Here is a 19,693-nt window from a genome sequence, read left to right as displayed (position 1 = left end):
GGGTTACCCAGGCTTGCCACCGTGGAGGTTCTCAGTTGTGGGGGCCCAATGCCAGGTTTTAGAGCTTAGATCCGTTGTCCTGGGGACAGAACTGAGAATCTAGAAACAGAGGAACCCCTGTGGCTACCACCCTCCAGCAGGTTTTAAAATATGCAACACGTTTGGACTTGACAATTCTTAATGTTTGTAGACAATCCCCCACCTTGACACATGCATACCTTCAAGAGAAAAAAGGTATGTGGGCCATGGCAGTCTTTGTTCCCTCAGGCTATAGCTTGGAGTGATGTGCTTTGTCCAATGACAGCACTGAGCCGGCCACTAATGTTCACCATCCTTGCAAAGATACCATTTTATTTTACAAAACATAACATGTCGTCTTTCTTCCATTTACTATTTGGGAAAGAGACAGACGACAGACAGACAAGACAGGACGAAATCGAACAGCACAGAAGAGAGAGCTCCCAAGGAGATTGCCTTTGCAAAGGGGCTTCACAAAGCGAAGGGCACCAGGAAGGTGGGGGGGGTGGTGTTGCACTGTTAAGTTAGTGGACCAACACAAAGAAGCACAGCACGTAAAGCAGGACACCAGCCAGAAGCCCCAGTAAGGAATTCCCCGACCCAAGGCTTCTCACACTATTGCCTTCTTTGCTTTGCTGGTTCAGAAGCTGCTTGTTCAAAGGGGCTTCATCCACTTCCAGGTCATATGCCAGTTCTGCAAATAGAAAAGAAGGAAGCCAGTGTTAGCAGTGGCATCAGATCCTGTGCACAGTACTCCCTTCTTCTGGTTCTGATTTTGAAAAAATGTGCATTATTTTCATAAAGGTCTTTCCATATTTCCTTATATTCCTCATACTTGAGAAATTACATTAAGGTTCCATAATTTAACTATCCCCTGATGGTTGGGCATTTATAACATCCCCCCTAATTGCATATAATGCTGCTATGAAATGGGGAACAGACAACCAGCTCCTTTGTTTTGTTTTCATATAACACTTTCAGAGAATATTCCCAACAATGGAATTGTTGGCTCAGCAGGCAGGATGATTTTGGGTAACTTTTTCTGCAACTGACAGTCTTCTTCTGAAAGATTCTACAAGTTTCCAATTTCAGCAGCAGTGAATTTGTCTACCTATTGTTCCTAATTTCCCCCCATTGTGTTTACTTATTTTTGTCAATTTGGTGGTTATGAGGTGGTACCTTTAAGTTGTTTTAATTTGTCTCTTCAATTATTTGTGAAGTTGAGTACTCTTTTCGAATGATTGTGATCAGTGCTTCCTCACTTGAAAATTATTCATATCATTTGAACATCTAGGGCCCAGGAGTGAGGAACCTGTGGCCTTCTAGGTCCTGGGGTGTGGCCTTTAGACTGAGTCCAAGTTTTACAGAACAAATCATTTTATTAAGGGGGTTTGTTCTGTGAAGTTTGGATTCAGTCAAAGGGCTGCACGTGAGGACCTAGAGGGCCACACATGGCCTCGAGGCCACGGGTTCCCCACCCCTGATCTAGGCCCTGTGCACTGTGAGTTATCAATTATGACTTTTTCCCAGTTCCTTATGTATTCTGGATGTCATGTTACTCTCAACTCTTTTCTCTTTCTCCCCTTCACCTTCTCTCATCTCCAATCATTTGCCTAGCTTTGTCAGTTCTGCTGCCAAAACATCTATCTCATCTCTCTCCCTACACAGCCACTACCCTACTTTAGGCCCTTGTTCACTCCTTACCTGGGCTATTTCAACAGTATTCCAAATGGTTTCCCTGACTCTAGTTTCTCTCCTGTCCGCTATGGCCTCCACACAATTGCCCAAAAGATATCATTTTAAAAATTTGTTAATTTATTTATTTTCAGTTTTCAACATTCACTTCTATAAGTTTTAAATTTCCTCCCCTTCACTTCCCACTTTCTCCCCAAGATGGCATGTAGTCTGATATGGCCTCTACACATACATTCCTGTTAAACACATTTTCACATTAATCATGTAGTATAGAAGAATTATAACGAATGGGAGAAACCACGAGAAAGAAAACCAAAAAGATATTCTTAAAGCAGAAGTGTGACTGTCTCCCTACTCTGCTCCAGCAGTGCCAGTGGCTCCCTATTCCCTCCAGGATAAATGGAAAACTCTGTTTCAGCAGAACTGGCCTACTTGATGTTCTTTGGGTGCAACATTTTCTCTTCTGTCAGGGCCTTTGCACAGGCACGTCCTTATCTTTGCAAAGTACCTGGCACATAATCAGCACTTAATAAACACAGTGCTTGTTAAATTAAATGGAACTGAATTCATCTTTTGTATTTCCCATAAGTATTCTCTAATTATTCCAATAATTTCCTAATAATTCCTGAGTTGTTGAATTAGAAAAAAATCTCCCCTTCACAATTGAGATAAATACTTTTATTCCATATTCTTTTCTTCTTCTTAGGTTTCTCATCTGGCTGGAATTTCCTGGGCTTTAGTGCATAAGATGTGGTTTTTAATTCCTTTCCCACATAATTACAAATCAATTTTTCCATATAGTTTTGTTAAATAATGAAGCCTTTCCTAGGTTTTTATTTTTTGTAGGTTTATTTGAACACACATTTTTGCTATATATTTGGCATATCTATTCCGTTTCACTGATTTATTTCTGTTTGGCCCTGTATCAAGTAATTGTAACCATTTACTGATATATTTCAAAGTCTAGGAATATAAGACTATCATTATCAACTTTTCTCTTTGGCATACCTACCCCCTGACACCCTTGCCTGTTTGCTTTTTTTCTAATTCCGCAGTATCACACTGGGTTATCTATGTTATTTTGGGGAGTATTGTCATTTTTGCTATATTAATCTGACCCCTACATAAATGCTGAATAACCTTCCAGTTATTTAGGTCCTTCTTCATTTCAGTCATTACAGGTTTACAATTTTTTAAAGGTCATTTGTGTTCCTATGTAGACTATTTCACAAATATTTGATAGTTTTGGGGATTTCTTTTTTTAATTATATTTTCTTGTTCTTTATTTGGAGTTACTGTGCATGAGGATGGTTAATTCTGAATACTATTACTTTGCTACACTCATTTTTATTTCTCTTTTAATTTCATGCATTTAGATTTTCTATGTTATTGTGTTATCTGCAAATAATGATATCTTGACCTAACTTCCAATGTTAATGCCTTGATTCTCTTTTTCTTATCTCATTGAGGTGGTAAGAATTTTCAGTGTCCTGTCAAATAAAAGCAGCAAGAGTAGGAGTCCTTGCTTTGTGTGTATGTTTGGTGATAACTTTTCTAGCATTTCTCCATTTCATATTACAGGATGTTTCTAAAGTCTGGACACATAGGCAAAAATGCATATTTTCAAGAAATGAAATGAATGAAATTTTCAACATTTTATTTAATTGGAATATTAACAAATAACATCTTCAATATGATTTCTATCATTTGTGATACAAAAGTTGATGTGCTTTGCAAGATTCATGTGAATTCGATGCAATAACTCCACATTGCCGTCAATTTTAGCACATTCATTCTTTATGTGTTCAATCAAGTGTATCATATCTGTGATTTTCAATGAGTACACCTTCTCCTTTAGCATACCCCAGAAAAAGAAGTCAAGGCGGGGTAAGGTCTGTTAATATTCCAATTAAAAAATTTTGTTGAAAATGTCATTCATTTCATTTCTTGAAAATATGCATCTTTGCCTATGCATCCAGACTTTAGGGACACCCTGTATGTTGGCTCTTGTCCTATGGTAGATTTTGTTTTACTTTGTTGAGGGAAAAATTCCTGTGTAGCTGTTATTTTAAAATCACAGATCATACCTAATCAAAGTTTTTCTTTGTCTCTTGAGTTTTTTAGTTTTTTACTGCAAATGTTTTGTCATTTTAAAAATTTTAGTTTCTCTGAATTTGACCAAGCCTTGCATGCCTAATATAAACTCTGATTAGTCATGATGAACAATTTACTTAATGAATTGCTATACATTACTGCTTTAATGACACTCTCACTTGAACCGCCTCCTTAATAATAATAATGATAATAGCTAACATTTATATAGTGCTTACTATGTGCCAGGCGCTGTGCTAAGTACTTTACAGTTATCTCATTTGCTCCTCACAATGACCCTGGGAGGGAAGGTGCCATTATTATTCCCATTTTATAGATGAGGAAGCAGACAGAGGCTAAGTGACTTGCCCAGGGTCACACAGCAAGTATCTGACAGTAAGTGTCTGAGGCTGACTTAGATCTCAGGTCTTTCTCACTCCATGTCTGGCCCTCTATCTACTCCACCACCTAGCTGCCCAAGAGAGAAAGTCATTTAAACAAAACCAACCAACAGGGAAACCTTGTCTCATGGCATATACAATATTCTATATCCCTGATGCCTCTATAGAGAGGAAGGAGGTAAAACCCAGTCAAGATGACAGAATAGCAGGAGGAAGTACAACAAAACTCTTCCCCACAACTATTTCACAAAGAACTATAAAATGAATCAGACTAAGACATAATCAGGAAATCCAAGAAAAAAATCACATTGAGTCATATTTCTAACCCAGCTTGGCAAAGGGAGACAGACAGAGAGGTCTCTTGACACTGGGGACTGAGTATAGCCAGGTGCATGCCCTGGGGCCTTCAGCACAGGTACTAGAGGAGCCTGTCTGTGGCTGTGCACCAGGGAATGAAGAGGTTTCAGGTCTGGCACATAACCTTGTGCAGAGAGCAAGAACAGTTACCAATAGGCACTTCTGTCCCTACTCAGTGTTGTGTCACAGATCCACAGTATTCAGAGGAGGGCAGTCACACCTAGGAGTGGTGGTACAGAGTAGAATGAAGTCACAGGCGTTGTACTGAGTGTGGAGGCAGTATAGAAGGAAGCAGCAGCTGTGTGGCTCTGATCTCAACACTGGCCCAAACACAAAGTACAAAGTCAGGAAGTAAGGCTAGAAGAATAAGCAAGCAAACAAACAAAAAAGCCCCACAATAAGGAGCTATTATAGTGACAGAGACACCCAAGAAACAGACCAAGAAGAGAATGGGACCAGAATATCTATCTACCAGCAAATCCTCAAAAAAACACCTGAAAAACCTGATTTTTAATTCAGCCTCAGACACTTACTACCTGTATGACCTTGGCACAAGTTCAACTAGAATTTCTGGAAGTGATGAAGCAAGAAGTTTCTTTTAGAAGAGCTAAAAATGATTTTATAAATGAAATGAGAAGACTAGAAGAAACATTAGAAAAGAAATGAGATTTGTGGAGAAAAGAATTGAAAAGAGAATTAACAGTTTGGCATAAGAGGTGCAAAACCTTGGCCAAGCAAAATACTCCCTAAAAATTAGAATGGACTAAATAGGAATAAATTACTTAAAAAAGATTTAATAAAATAAAGTCAAAAGACTGAAAAAGAAGAAAAATAGAAAAAAATCTCATAGCAAATACAACTGACCTGGAAAATAGATTAAGGAGAAACAATTTAAAAGTCACTGGACTATCATAAAACTGTGACCAAAACCAAGAGACTTGTCATCATATTTCAAGAAATCTTAAAATAAAGTTGCCTGGATCTCTTAGAACCAGAGGACAAAGTGAAAATAGAAAGAGTCTGCTGGTCAATTCCTGAACAAAATGCCAAATAACCCCCCCCCCAAGAAAAATATAGCCAAAATCTGGAGCTTCCAGGTCAAAGAAAAAAATACTGCTAGCAGACCAAAAGAATTCAAGTACTGAGGAGTCACAATCAGTATCACATAGATTTAGCAGCTACTAGTAGAAAGGAAAAGAGAGGAGGGAGGGAGGTTTCATGATTGGATCTTTGAGAAGAATATTGTTCATTATAATTTCTCATAGCTTGCCCTTACAGAGTTCCTCTATATTCCTTATATTCTTCATTTCTTTCAGCAAAATAACATTCCTAACAAATTGTTTGTTCTCAGTCTTTTTTTCATTCCATAGTTAGTGCTTTGTATATTTTTGTCTGTACTAGACCTGTCTTTGTCTTTTCCCTCTTTGGGGATATATGCCCAGAAGGGGGACCACCAGGTCAAAGGCTGTGAACAGTATAGTGACTTTCTCACCTCATAATGCCAAATTGTTTTTGAAAATGGTTGGACTGGTTTCTTTCCACAACCTCTCCAACATTGACTGCTTGCATTTTTGATTATGCTGTTGATTCCCAAGCTGTTTAATATATTTTTATTCATATATTTGTTTTTATATCACTTGTTTACAAAAATGTCTTCCCTCACTTAGAGATCCATTCCTTAAAAAATACGAAAGAGGAAAACAAATCAGTTTAACAAAACTAACCAATAGAACAACTGAGGCTGACGATGTTCCACACCCATATTCTTCCATGTCTGCAAAGAAGCGGGGGGGGGGGGGGGGGGGGGGGGGGGGGGAAGGGGAGGGGAGGTATAGTCTCATATTTTTTTGGAGGGGGGGAATGGTTCCAATCTTGTTCATTACGATTACACAGCATTCAATTTGGCTTTTGTTGTTGTTGCCAGTGGTTACTATAGTGTTAGTATGCATATTGTTTTTCTGTTTTTGCTTACTTCTTTTTGTATAGGTTTATATAAGTCTTCCCGTGTTTCTCTGTAGTCTCCACATTCAGCATTTCATGTGGTACAATAATATTTTATTACGTTCGTACACAAAAACTTATTGAGCTCTTCTCCAGTTGAGGGGCACAGTTTTTGTTTCCAGTTATTTCCTGTTACAAAATAGTTAGAGTTCTATGACTAGTATGATGTGTGTGGACCTTTCTATCTTTGACTTCCTTGTTATATATACCTTGGGACACCCTTATTTTGGTGGGATCTCTGGGTCATAGTATCTCAGTGGCCTCAATGAATTGCTCCATCTCAAATTACCTTCCAGAATGTTCAGACCAATTCACAACTCCACCAAGAGCACATTAGTGTGCCTCTTTCCCCAATTCCCATCTTTTGTCATATTTGTCTGTTTGCTGGATATGAAGTGAAATCTGAGTGGTTTTGATTTAGAGACAGGTGGCCCAGTGGAGAGGGAGTTTGACCTAGAGTCAAAAAGATTTGAGTTCAAATCCTACCTCAACACTCAGTTTCAGTTTCCTTATTTGTATAACAGGGATTATAATACCATCTCCCTTCATGGAGTTGTGAGGATCAATTGAGACAATATTTGTAAATCACTTTGCAAACCTCAAAGCCATATGTAAATGCTACCTGTCATTATTGTTATTTTGGTTTGCATTTCTCTCATTAAGCAATCTTTCACATATAGTTGGTAATGGTTTGTAGTTCTTTCCATAACTCTTCAGATGTTTGTGTGAATACCCTATAGACAAGGAAGGTGTCAGCAAAAGGCTTTTGGGATGCTTGTATTTGGAATATTAGACCCTTATTAGAGCTATTTTCTGCTGTGTGTTTTTTCAATCAGTTGTGATCACTTCTGTCCCTTTTTTGGCTAATAATTCTCCTCCCACCTGCCACTCCAGCCAGAGTTGAGAAAGGTACCTCATTTTGTTCTCTTCTTTTTTTAATGAGCTTTCATATTTAGGTAGTATATACATGTTCAGCTAACTGGTGGAAGAGGTTTCAACCATAGAATTAGGATTATCTACTCTTTCTACATTTTGTATCTTCCCAGTTGTTTACATATTGTTTCTCCCATTAGAATGTGCCCTCAGGGGAGGGGCTATCTTTTTGTCTTTTGTTGACTTGAATTTTGTTATTTTTTCAAGCTCTATATAATATCACCTTGATAGTTTAATATACTACTGAATATGCTGAAGGTGTCCTTCAGGGCTCTGTCGTGGGCCTCTCTTCACTTCTCTCTCTATACTACTTCACTTGGTGAGCTCATCAGCTCCCATGTATTTACTTACTGCCTCTATGCTGATGATTCTCAAATCTCCCTTTCCTGCCCCGACTTCTTTGTTGACCTCCAGTCTCACATCTCCAACTGCCTTTCAGACATCTGAACTGGATGTCCAGTAGACATCTAAAACTTGACATGTCCAAACCAGATCTCATTAACTTTTCTTCTCAACTTTCCTGTGCTCTACCTTCTCTATTACTATAGAGGGACATCCTCTCAGTCCCTCAAGTTCGTTACTTGATTCCTCCCTATCGCATACACCCCATATCCAATCTGTTGCCAAGGCAGCACATCCTGTTGATTTCACTTTTGCATCATCTCTCAAACATGTCCCCTTCTTTCCTCTGATGCTGTCCCCACTCTGGTGCAGGCCCTTATCACCTTTCACCAGGACTATTGCAATAGCCTGAGCATGGGTTTGCTTTCCTCAGGTCTCTCCTCTCTCCAATCCATCCTCCATTCAGCCACTAAAGTGATTTTCCTACAGCTCAGGTCTGACCACATCACCTCCTATTCAATAAACTCCAGTGGCTCCCTATTACTTCTAGGACCAAATATAAAATGCTCTACTTGGCATTCACAGCCCTTCATGACCTACCCTCCTCCTACTTTTCCAGTCTTTTTGTGCCTTAGTCCCTGGCTGTTCCACAAATAAGACACTCTAGTCTCTTGGCTTTGGGCATTTTCTCAGGCTGTCCCCTTTGTCTGGAATGGAATGGAAAGGGAGAACCCTTCTCAACTTCACCTACTGGCCTCCCTGACTTCCTTTTCCATGGAAAATCCCATCTTTTTTAGCAAGCCTTCCCTAACCCCTCTTAATTCTAACACTTTTCTTCTGTTAATTCTTTCCTATTTATCATGTATATAGCTTGTTTATATTTATATTTGTTTATATGATGTCTCTACTATTAGATTGTGAACTCTTTGAGGACAGAGGCTATTTTTGTTTCTTTTTGTATCCTCACCACTTAGCACAGTGTCTGGAATAGAGCAGTAGCTTAATAAATAAATATTGATTGATTGATTGATTAGCAGACAGGCCTTGTTGATTGGTTGGAACCAGAAAGACATGAGTTTGAATGCTGCCTCAGACACTTACTAGCTATGCGACCCTAAGCAAGTCACTTAACTTCTTTTTGCTTCATTTCTCTCATCTACAAAACTAAAACAGGGATGATAATAGCACTCAATTCATGGAATTATTGTGAGATTCAAATGAGATAATGTATGTAAAGTATTTTAAAATTCCTTTGTGTTCAGTTTTTCAGTCGTGTCAGACTCTTCATGACCCCATTTGGGGTTTTCTTTGGCAAAGATACTGGAGTGGCTTGCCATTTCCTTCTCCAGCTCATTTTACAGATGAGGAAACTGAGGCAAATGGCATTAAGTGACTTGTCCAGGGTCACACAGCTAGTAAGTGTCTGGGGCCAGATTTGAACTCAAGAAGATGACTCCAGGCCCAGTACCACCTAGCTACCCCATGATTCTTAAAGCCCTACAAAAATGCTAGCTATTAGTAGTAGTATGTGCCTTGATAGACTGACTTCCAGATATTTTATGGATTTTTATAGTTATTTTTAATGTAATTTTCCTTTCTACCATTTCCTTTTGTTATTGCTTGATAGAAAAGGTGGTAACTTTTGTGGGTTTATTTCATGTCCTGTTACTTTACTGAAGCCATTAACTGACTCAGAAAATTTAAATAAACAGCAAACCAAGTAAACTATCATGTCATCAGAAAATAGGGATAGCTTTATCTCTTGCATGCTTTTAATTTCTTTTTTAACTTCTTTTTTCTCTAATAACTAGAATTATAGCAGATATCAGAAGGCAAAGGAGGGGGCAGCCCTGCTTTATTTGCATATTCATTGGAAAACCTATAATGTTTCCCCTCTTATATATAATGCTAACTTTTGGGTTTAGTTTTTTTTTAAATCATATTAAAAGCATCCTTACTGTGCCTATGCTTTGTAGGGTTTTTAGCATAAATGAAGGTTTTACTTCGTCAAAAACTTTTTTGGCACCTATTGGTATAATCATCTGGTTTTGGATGTTTGTATTTTTTAAGAAGATTAATGATGTTGGTTGTTTTCCTACTGTCCCAACATCCTTGGTTCTTTAGTATAAATCCCAAGTATAAATTTGATCATATTGAATAACTTTTTGGATATATTGCTGTAGTTTTTTGCCAAGATTTTATTTAAAAATTTTGAATCCATATTCATTAGAGTTGTTTCATTTCCTTTTACTATTAGTGATATGGAACATTTTCTTTCATATTTCTTCTTCTAAAAGCTGTTTGTTTATATCTTTAGACCTATTGGAGAATGGCTTTAAATCTTACATAGGGAAATCAACACATCTGTGTATATTAATTATGCTGATTGTTTTTTTCCAGTGTTCAAACTTCCTTGCATCCCTGGTATAAATCCAACTTGATCATGTGAATAATTTTTGGATATATATTTATTAATACATAGTGGTTTTGCCAGGATTTGATTTAATTTTTTTAATCAGTAGAGTTGTGTTATTTACGTTCCTCTTACTATTAGTGATTTAAAACTTTTTTATATTTCTTCTTCTAAAAGCTATTTTTTCTATATCTTGCTACCTGCTTGAGAATGCCTCTTGGTCTCATATAGAAAATCAATACAAAACTAGCTGTATATATCCCATGGGTTTCAGACTCCTCTTAAATATTTGATATAAAAAGTTCTCCCAATTGACAACTTCTCTTCTTAGTTTAACTGCATTGTATCTGCGTAAAGTCTTTTTAAATGGCATAGGCATAGTGTCAAGAGTGTTTTGTAGTTATGTTTATATACATCCTGAATATCTTGCTGTTTAGCAATAAGGTGTTATGTAAGTACTACATATAAATGTTGATTTTTGTGGATTTATTTTGTGTCTTATAGTTTTTCTGAAGGTATTAATTGTCTTGAATAATAATAATAGCTAGCATGTAAGTTTAAATTTGCAATATTATTTTATCCTCACAACAACCCTGGGAGGAGGTATGTGCTGTTATTCCATTTTACAGATGAGGAAACTGAGATAGAGGTTAAATAAATTTCCTAAAGCTCACAGAGCTAGTAAGTGTGTTAGGCTGAATTTGAACTCAGGTCCTATCAACTACAGAACCAGCATCCACACCCTTGCCTAGGTACTTTAGATTTCTTCAGATTTTCTGGAATTAACTAAGCAAACCAACATGTCATTTGAAAGTAGGGATAATTTATATTTGTTGCTAATGTCTGTGCTTTGACTTTACTGTAGTAGAAAGAGCCTAGGCAGTTATCAGAGGACTGGGGTTTGAATCTTTGCTCTCCTACTCATACCTGGGTTATTTTAGGAAAGTCATTTCTACCTATCTGGGCCTCTGTTTCTTTATCCGTACAGTGAAGAGGGTGGACTAAGCAATCTCCAAGATTCCTTCCAGCTTTCAAGCTATAATCATGTGTCCTTCTCCCATCTTATTCATAGAGCTAGATTTTCTAGAACAATATAAAATACTGTGGGGAGAGGAACATCCTTATTTTTCTCCAGTAGTAATTGGGACAGTCTCATAGTTTTTCACCTTTGCAAATAATACTAGCTCTCATCTTTAAACATATTTTTAAAAGTTCATATCAAAGAAGGGTCTTCTGTGCCTGTTTATGCTTTTTAGACTTTTTAACATGGGTGAATGTTTTGTTTTGTCAAAGGCTGTTCTTTCCCTGATTCTCTTGGGATGATTGTAAGTTTAAAAATATTACTATTTATAGGAATTGTTTTTCTTAATATTGAACCATCCTTGCATACCTGGTATAACTCCAACTTGGGGATAAGTGAGTAATTTCTTGGATATATTGCTGTAGTCTCTTTGATAAGATTTTGTTTAATTTTTTTCCTTCAGTATGCAATAGTGAGTTTGGTTTACTGTTATTTCTTTACTTGAATCCCTCCTTAGTTTGGGTATCAGAACAATATTTGCCTTGTAAAGGCATCTTATTCTGGTGCCTTCATTTTCAGTTGTTAAGAATAATTTTAATAGCATAGGTATTCCTCTTAATATTTGAAAGACTTTACTAGTACATTGACCTAGACTATTTCTCTACCCTCTCCCTTCGGTACTTGGTTTATGATTTGGTCTATTTTTCTTTTTGGGACTGAGTTATTTGGGGCTTCCATTCCTTATTTTATTAACTTGAAAATTTTATAGTTTTGTAGATAAACAGCCATTTATTTTTATTTCCTCTTTGTGGTGAATTCATTCTTTTTGATTTCTCTCCCTCTTGATCAGGTTAGCTAATGGCTTCTTAGTTTTGTTAGTATTAAGAAAAGCTCTTGGCTATGTCTGTAGTCCTTTTCTTTTGATTTTTTCCCTCTCCTCTGATCTCCACAAGTTCTTTCTTTTGTGTTTTTGGGGGTTAACTTGTTGGATTTTTAGTGTTATTTTTTCTTTAAAAAATCATGCTCTTGATTTTCTTTTTGTTTTGTTGATATATTTTCTGAGATGAATTTTTCCTATGATGACTTTAGTCATACCCCCAAAATGTTGATATGTGGCTTTACATAGTTGTTTTTATGATTTGTTATTTGAGTCACTCATTGTTCAGTATATCACTACATAGTCTCCATTTAGGTCTGTATTACCAGTTTTATTGTGTTATGGTAGAAAAAGGAGATATTTAATATTTACTTCTTCTGATTTATTTATAATTTCTTTGTGTGCCTAGGCTCTAGTAAAAATTTCTCCCCAGCTGAAGGCTGCTCTCTGCATTTTCTATTCTTGTTTTCCCCCTCCTTATTCTTTGTTGGAGGAGGAAGGCTTTGATTAGCATTTCATGACTAGTGAAAGGGTTGGGGGAGAGCTAAGGCTTCTGATCTTGTCATCTTCCCTGGAATTCTCCTTTTGTATGTGTATCATTCCTGTGTATGTTGTTGGTTCAGAACTATAGTTCCCTTTCCTCGGGCCCGTGCAGTCCCTTCCCTTGATTAAAGTGTCTTCCGCTTTACTCAACCAATAAGGGCCTTATCACTGACCCATTTTAACCATCAAGATAATCAATGTCTCCATGGAAACTGATGGGGATCACAATTTAGGTGGAAGGAGGAAAGTAAAGCTCCCACTGCCTATTGACAAAGAATTCCAGAAGTCCCTGGACCTGAATTTTTGTTCTCTGGCATGAGGAGAACAGGTCCTGGAAAAAGGTGCCTGACTAAGGTCAGGTTAGGTGCCTGGTATCAATAGTACTCTAAAATAAGAGCAAGGCTCAAGGCAGTAGGTCAGACGTGGATGCAGGGCTCTGGTCTACTGAGTCATGGATAACTTCAAGAAAAGGCAGTCTAGGACCCTGGAGAGCTCCGAGGAAAGACCTCACAGACCTCACTTTGATGAAGTCCAGACTCATTCAAGGCCTTATAGCCCCAGAGCCCCAGACTTACTACCCCCATACCTCCTTGTTTGTGTTAGAACTCTCTGATTTTTAAAAGGCATTCAGTTATGACAGACTCAGTTCCTTGGCATCACACCCATCATGAGAGAGAGTGGGATGTAGCAGAGTGCTGTACTTGGGCTCAGCAAGACCTTCATTCCAATACCACCTCTGCCACTTCCTAGCTGTGTAAGCATTTGGGCTCTGGGAGCCTCGGTGCCTTCATCTTTCAGTGGAGATGAGAAGAATGTATCTAGCACAAGATCGTTGTTAGGTATTGATTTGACAGCATGGATAAAGAAAGGGTATTGTCCACCTTCAAGTGCTAGAGAACTGGGAGATATTGTTATTATTCGCCACCTAGGTACAGTTTCAATTCAATATAAATTTTGAAAGTATCTTCCATAAGCAAAACACTCTGCTGGGTGAAAAGGTAGATGCAAAGTCTGACTAATATTAACACCACCTCTGCCCTCACGGAGCTCACAGAAGAATTCGACACAACATAGATCAATCACTATCATATACAACATGGCATGATAAATGAATTTGAGCAGAGCAACTCAAAATTCCTCGTGAAATTAGGGTAGGAGGCCATTACCCATGGGGCCAGGGCAGGGGAGGTAGGCAAGAGTGGATTCAAAGAAGTCTTCCTAAAGGAGGTGACATCTGAATTGGGCTTTAAAGGATGGGTAGGAATTCAAAAACTGATGAGGGGGAAGGAGGGCCTCCCAGACACAGGGAACAGTGTGGGCAAAAATCCCCTGTTGCTAAAATGAAAATAACCACCCTCAGTTTTTAATAGAGGATCTTAGAAGCACACTTGGGATGGGGGTGGGGAAGAATTCTTGGTTCTAATTTAAAAAAGATTGCTCCCATTTCTTAATGAGGATTCCCACCTGATGCGGAAACTAAAGAAACCTGAGTAAAGGTCCTCACTGAAGCACATCAAATGTACAGAGAACTAAAAGAGAGGCCCAGCCACACTCGGCTGATCAGACAAGAACCAATTGACCTCGGATTCTGCTAATTGGGCCTCTTCTTGGGCACCCAGGAGCCCAAGCTCCCATTCAGAAAAGCCCCAGGGCAGACTTCCTTAGAGTGGGATACAGAGGCAACACATAGTGATAGTACAGTCACCCCCTGTTGTACATAGTAGAGATATTATGATTCCCATTTTACAGATAAAGAAACTGAGACCCAGGGAGGGGAAGTGACTTTGCCCACAGCCAAACAACTAGTGGGTGTTGGAGATGAGACTCAAACCCAGGTATACCACCAGGATTTGGAGTCAAAGATCCTGCATTAAAATCCCGATGCTGCTGCATGTCACCTCTATGACCTTGGACAAGTCACTTAATGTCTCTGGGCCTCAGTTTACCCACATGTTAAAATGAGGGCTTCATGGGATGATCTCTCTCCCTCTCACAAACACACACACACACACACACACACACACCCCTCTCTCTCTCTCCAGGGAAGACAATCAAATCACCATTCCACTTGGGTATGGAACTGAGTTGCAGCTACTAGGAAGAGTATAATAATCCTATTCCTAATAAATTTATCCTTTTCTCTAAATCCTTCAGAGTCAAAAACTCTCTAGGTGAAAACTCCCATCTAGAACCTCATCCCTATCCTTCCACTGAATCCTCTGCACTTCTCTTCTTTGTTAGCCCTATTCCTCTCATGCCTTCCATTCTCACAGTCATGGATACCTGACTGGCAGAGTAGATAGACATCAGGAGCTACCCCAACTCCCAACAAAGGACTGGGTGCATGTTCTCTCATGCTACCTGACACACTGAGGCAGGAAGAAGACTGGGTACATTCTTTGATCCTCCCTGTCTCTTCCGGACCCCCTTTGAGACTCCGTCACTTAGCACCCTCTCCTCTTTCAAAGTTTATTCCATCCAGTTACTGTTATCAGTTATTACAAGCCCCCATGTTATTCTCCCTCCTTCCTCAAATGGTAGAGTTGGATGCCAGATTGCAAAGGGTTGCTATAATTATAGCTAGCAAATACAAATAATAGCATTTATATAGGACTTTTAGATTTGCAAAGTGCTTTACAAATATTATCTCATTTTAGCTTCACAACAACCCTAGGAGGTAGGTGCTATTATTATTCCCAATTTCCTCAGTTTCCTAAACTGAGGCAGATCTGAAATCAGATCTTCCTGACTCTAAGTCCTATGCTCTATAAACTCCATGAGGAAGGAAGAACCAGATGAGATAATAATTGTAAAGCACTTAGCACAGTGCCTGGCACACAGCAGGTGCTCTAGAAATGTTAGCTCTTATCATTAGCTATTGCTTATCCCTTCTCTCTATGTACAGGGCCACCATCCTGTTTCAGGCCCTCTTTTAGAGAAGGAGCGGCCTCTTTGTTGCTCTTCCTGACCAATTTCCCGTTGGTCTTCAGCCACTATACTCTCTAGTCTTCTCACAGACCAGACTACATCCTGCTCTTTAGAGTAAATCAAAAACATTGATTATATGCCTATGGGATACAAAGGAAATTCAGTCCCTGCCTTCAAGGAGTTCCTAGTCTGATGGGGGAGAAAACATGTCAATAACTAGGTCTGTAGAAAGTACATCTGGATTAGATGGGAAGTGCTGTCAGGAGAGAAGGTACCAGAAGCCTTTGGGGGCTGAGGGCTGAGCTGAGTCACTAAGGAGAGAAGGGAGCATATTCTAGACATGGTGGATGGCAGGGACAAAAGGAATGCAAGAGATGGAGAGTTCTGTCTGAGGAAGCACATGTAGGTGAGCGTAGACCCTTGATAAATGGAGTCAAGAGACCCAGCCTCTTTTACTAAGTTGCTGTATGACCTTAGGCAAATCACTGCCCCTTCTCTGGTTATTCAAGCCAGTACTGTGTGATGCAGAACGATGAATCCTGTTTTCCCAATGAAGCAGAGAAGGAGAAGGCCAGCACTTTGAGGTCTAACAAGTGGCTGCCATTCTAGCTCCAAATGACAGAGAAATTCAGTGGTCACCTTCTTATAATCTTTGGTTGGTAGTTGGAGGTTTCCTAAGAATCCAACTTCCTCCTCCTCAAACAGTTCTAGAGCTCCTTGCTACACATAGAAATGACTCCTGTGTCTCTTGATTTAAGGTACAATGATGATGATGGTGATGATGATAGCAGCTCACATTTCTGTGATTTAAGGTTTGCTAAGTGCTTTGTACATTATTTCACTTGATCCCCACAATAACCCTGTGAAAGAGGTGCTATTACTATCATCCCCATTTTACGGATGAAGAACCTGAATATAATATAATGGAATGCTATTACGCCCACAGAAATGAGAAAAGGGACCAATTCAGAGAAAATGGAGATGATTTGTGTGACTTGATGCAAAGAAAGTGAGCAGAATCAGAAGAGCTATTTTTACAGTAGCAACAACATTAGAAAGATAACTTTAAGTCTTAAAAACATTGAATAATTCTGTGACCAACCATGATTCCAGAGGACCAGTGCAGAACCGTGTCACTCAAATGCTGCTAGGTGCAGAATGAGACATCTATTTTGGGACAAAGGCAGTATTTTGCCTGATTATTTATATTTATTGGAAGGGTTTTATTTTTCCCTTTTTAAATTTGGGGGTAGGTCGGAAGGAGAGAAAATAGATCTTTGTCAATTGAAAAATAATACAATTAAATAGAAAACAGTAAAGTGGACTTGTAGTCATTGGACCAGGATCACCAGTCTCCTAAGCATATGAACCAAGATGTGATCCCAGGTCTTTCTGCCTTTAAGTTCAATGGGCTATCCAGCACCACCATGCTGTTTACAATGAATCAATCAACAAACATTTATTAAGCACCAGAGACACTGTACTTAGGTGCTGGGGATAGAAATACAAACAATGTTACAATCCCTACTTGTATGGAGCTTAGATTTGAATGGGGGTAGATGGCAAGTATATAAAAGCACATATGTGTATGTAATATACACATAACACAAAGAATATAAACCGAATAAATACAAAGTAATTTTAAAGGGATGGTATATATATCCAACAATAACCCCATGAAGTAGATGATAAAAGGAGTAGTATCAACTGCATTTTTCAGAGGAGGAAACTGAGGCTCACACAGGGGGAGGTACTTGCCCCATGTTGCAGAACCAGTAATGGTTGAAACCAGGATTTGAGGCCAGGTTTCCACATTCTAGTGCTGTTCCCATGAGGCCACAGTGCTTTTCATACACATGGTCCTTTGGTAGAGATGGAAGGGAAGTCGAAAGACAGCCATTGCCTTGGAGGCAGTGAGGCAGTATGGGAGAAAACCTGTAATGATGTAGTACAGTAGAGCCTTGCCAGGTAATTGATGGGTTGGGTGGTGTGAGAGCCGAGCACCAAGACTGTCCACCACCCCTGAACATGGTGTGAGGGAAACAAACAGCCAGAATCAGGATCTGGTGTAGCTGAAAGGGACCTTGGAGAGGTCCAACTGGCCAATTCCCTCATTTGACTGGGAAAGAAAAGAGACCCAGAGAGTGGCTCTGTCTTGCTCTAGGTCACACAGCAAGCAAGGAGGCTAAACCCTGGAATCACCCAATAGAAAAAACAATACCAAAAGCAAAAAACAAACCCCAAACCCTTACAACAAAATCAAACACCCTCCCAGCCTAGACCAAACTATTCTTAACTCATTTCGAGCTCTGGAGATTAGGAGAATCACCACAAAGCCTTTTCTTTTTAAGCTGCCTGCCCTATTTGGGCTTCTTGGTGATGGATTTTCCAAAACATAGCTTTGTTCTATTAAGTGCATATTGTAAAACACAGAGAAAATGTTTCTAACGTGAGACTGATTGTCAAAGAGAATCTTTTGGCCTGCAGGGAAATGTTCCTGCTGAACCCAAAAATCAGTTTCTGCTTATAATCTGTTTCGCTCCACCGGGAGGAGGGTCATCCTACCAACCCACACTAATTCCATAGCCAGCCTTCAGGCTGTGTCTGCCCTTCTTGGCCTCTGGGTTGAAAATTGGCTAATCTGCTGCTACCAAGAGCTCATTAAGGCTTGCTGGTGGTTTGGGGGTGAAAAGTTGCTGATACACATGAAGAGTGGGCGGTCATGTCCGCTTCTTTGAGTTTATCCAAGCCTTCCATGTCAGCAGGGAGGTAGGAGAAGGAGCTCAGGACTAGAAATCAGTAACCCTTGCTTCTGTTCTTGTAGTGCTTGTTGTGTTACTAATGACCTGGAGCACCTCAAAGCAATCTGGGTCTCAGTATACCCATCAATAAAGTGGATTAAACTAGATACTCTCCAAGGTTCCTTTCTGTCTAGACATTCTAGGATTCTAGCTTTCGGCTCCATTAGCAGAGAGCTGAATTTACTTATCTCTGGCAGTTGGGGGGGCACTAGGGATCAGCTAGAGATAAGAGGCAACAGAGATTAGCTAGTATGAATCCTGAATTTTTCAGATGAGGAAACTGAGGCCCAGAGAAGTTCAGGGACTTTCCCCAGCCTTCACAGGTATTGACAGGTATGATATGCACCCAGGTCCTCTGATTCCACTGTACCAGTGTACTTTTCCCAGTAGACCATAAAGCAGAGATAGTATAGACCTAGAGTCAACAGTCCCAAGTTTTAGCTCTGGCTCCTCCACAAGTGAAATAAATATGTGACACTGGCCAAGTCATTTCCCTTTTTGGAATTCTCTTTTGTCTGCACAATGAAGGAGGTTGGAATGGATATCCTAGAAGGGATAAGAGACTCAAAATCCAGAAAGAACTTGGCCCAACCCCCTCATTTTACAGATGAAGCAACCAAGGCTCAGAGAAGGCAAAGCATCTGCCCAAGGTCACACAGTTGGAAAGTAGCAGAGAGGGCATTGGAGCCCGGGACCATTGATTAATGAAGTCCTGTACAGTGCTAACAATACAGTGCTTATAGGGTTAGACAAAGATAGGCTCTAGAGCTGGAAGGTACCTAAGTGATAATCAAGCTGACCTCATCGTTTTATAGACAAAGTAACCGAGGGCCAGAGAAGCCAACTGACTTGCTCAATATCACACAGCTATTAAATGTCAGAGCCAGAATTTGAATCCAGGTCTTCTGGTTCTAAATCCAACTTCATTTCCTCTGCACCACACTGTCCTCAAGCCTGGCTCTCTTACTGTATGAAAGAAGGGCTTTGTAACCCATAAAGCGGTCTCCAAATGGGAACCATCATATTTTTGGTACCATGTTACCTCATTGCAAGCCATTGCCAGCATCCTCCACACAGGAACCAACATGGCTGCCAGAGTGGAGCTGACAGTACGGTCATATAAGGCAAGGTAGGACTCTTGGTCACATCCCCCATTAGAGTGAGAGTCTTTCCTCTTCACCATCACCTTATAACTGAAGCTAGTCCAATGGAGAATATATAAAACTAGGTAAGAAAGAGATCTTGGATTACTCTTTACATAACCACACCTGG

At 39.5% G+C, this 19,693-nt stretch overlaps 1 protein-coding gene across 3 annotated transcripts in view; it reads right to left on the bottom strand.

The window, feature by feature from the left end:
- Positions 1-542: 542 nt before the first annotated feature.
- The window catches only part of GPC3 (glypican 3), a 705,431-nt gene continuing 686,280 nt past the window's right edge, over positions 543-19,693 (bottom strand). For all 3 annotated transcript variants that reach the window (XM_036740234.1, XM_036740236.1, XM_036740237.1), the window contains one exon: positions 543-712. In XM_036740234.1, the coding sequence (XP_036596129.1) occupies positions 543-712 (170 nt within the window). The remainder of the gene's footprint in view (positions 713-19,693) is intronic.

The sequence above is a fragment of the Trichosurus vulpecula genome, chromosome X, assembly GCF_011100635.1.
Source record: "Trichosurus vulpecula isolate mTriVul1 chromosome X, mTriVul1.pri, whole genome shotgun sequence".
NCBI lineage: Eukaryota > Metazoa > Chordata > Mammalia > Diprotodontia > Phalangeridae > Trichosurus > Trichosurus vulpecula.
Note: the sequence above shows the minus strand (reverse complement) of the source record. Positions and strands in the feature narration are given on the sequence as shown.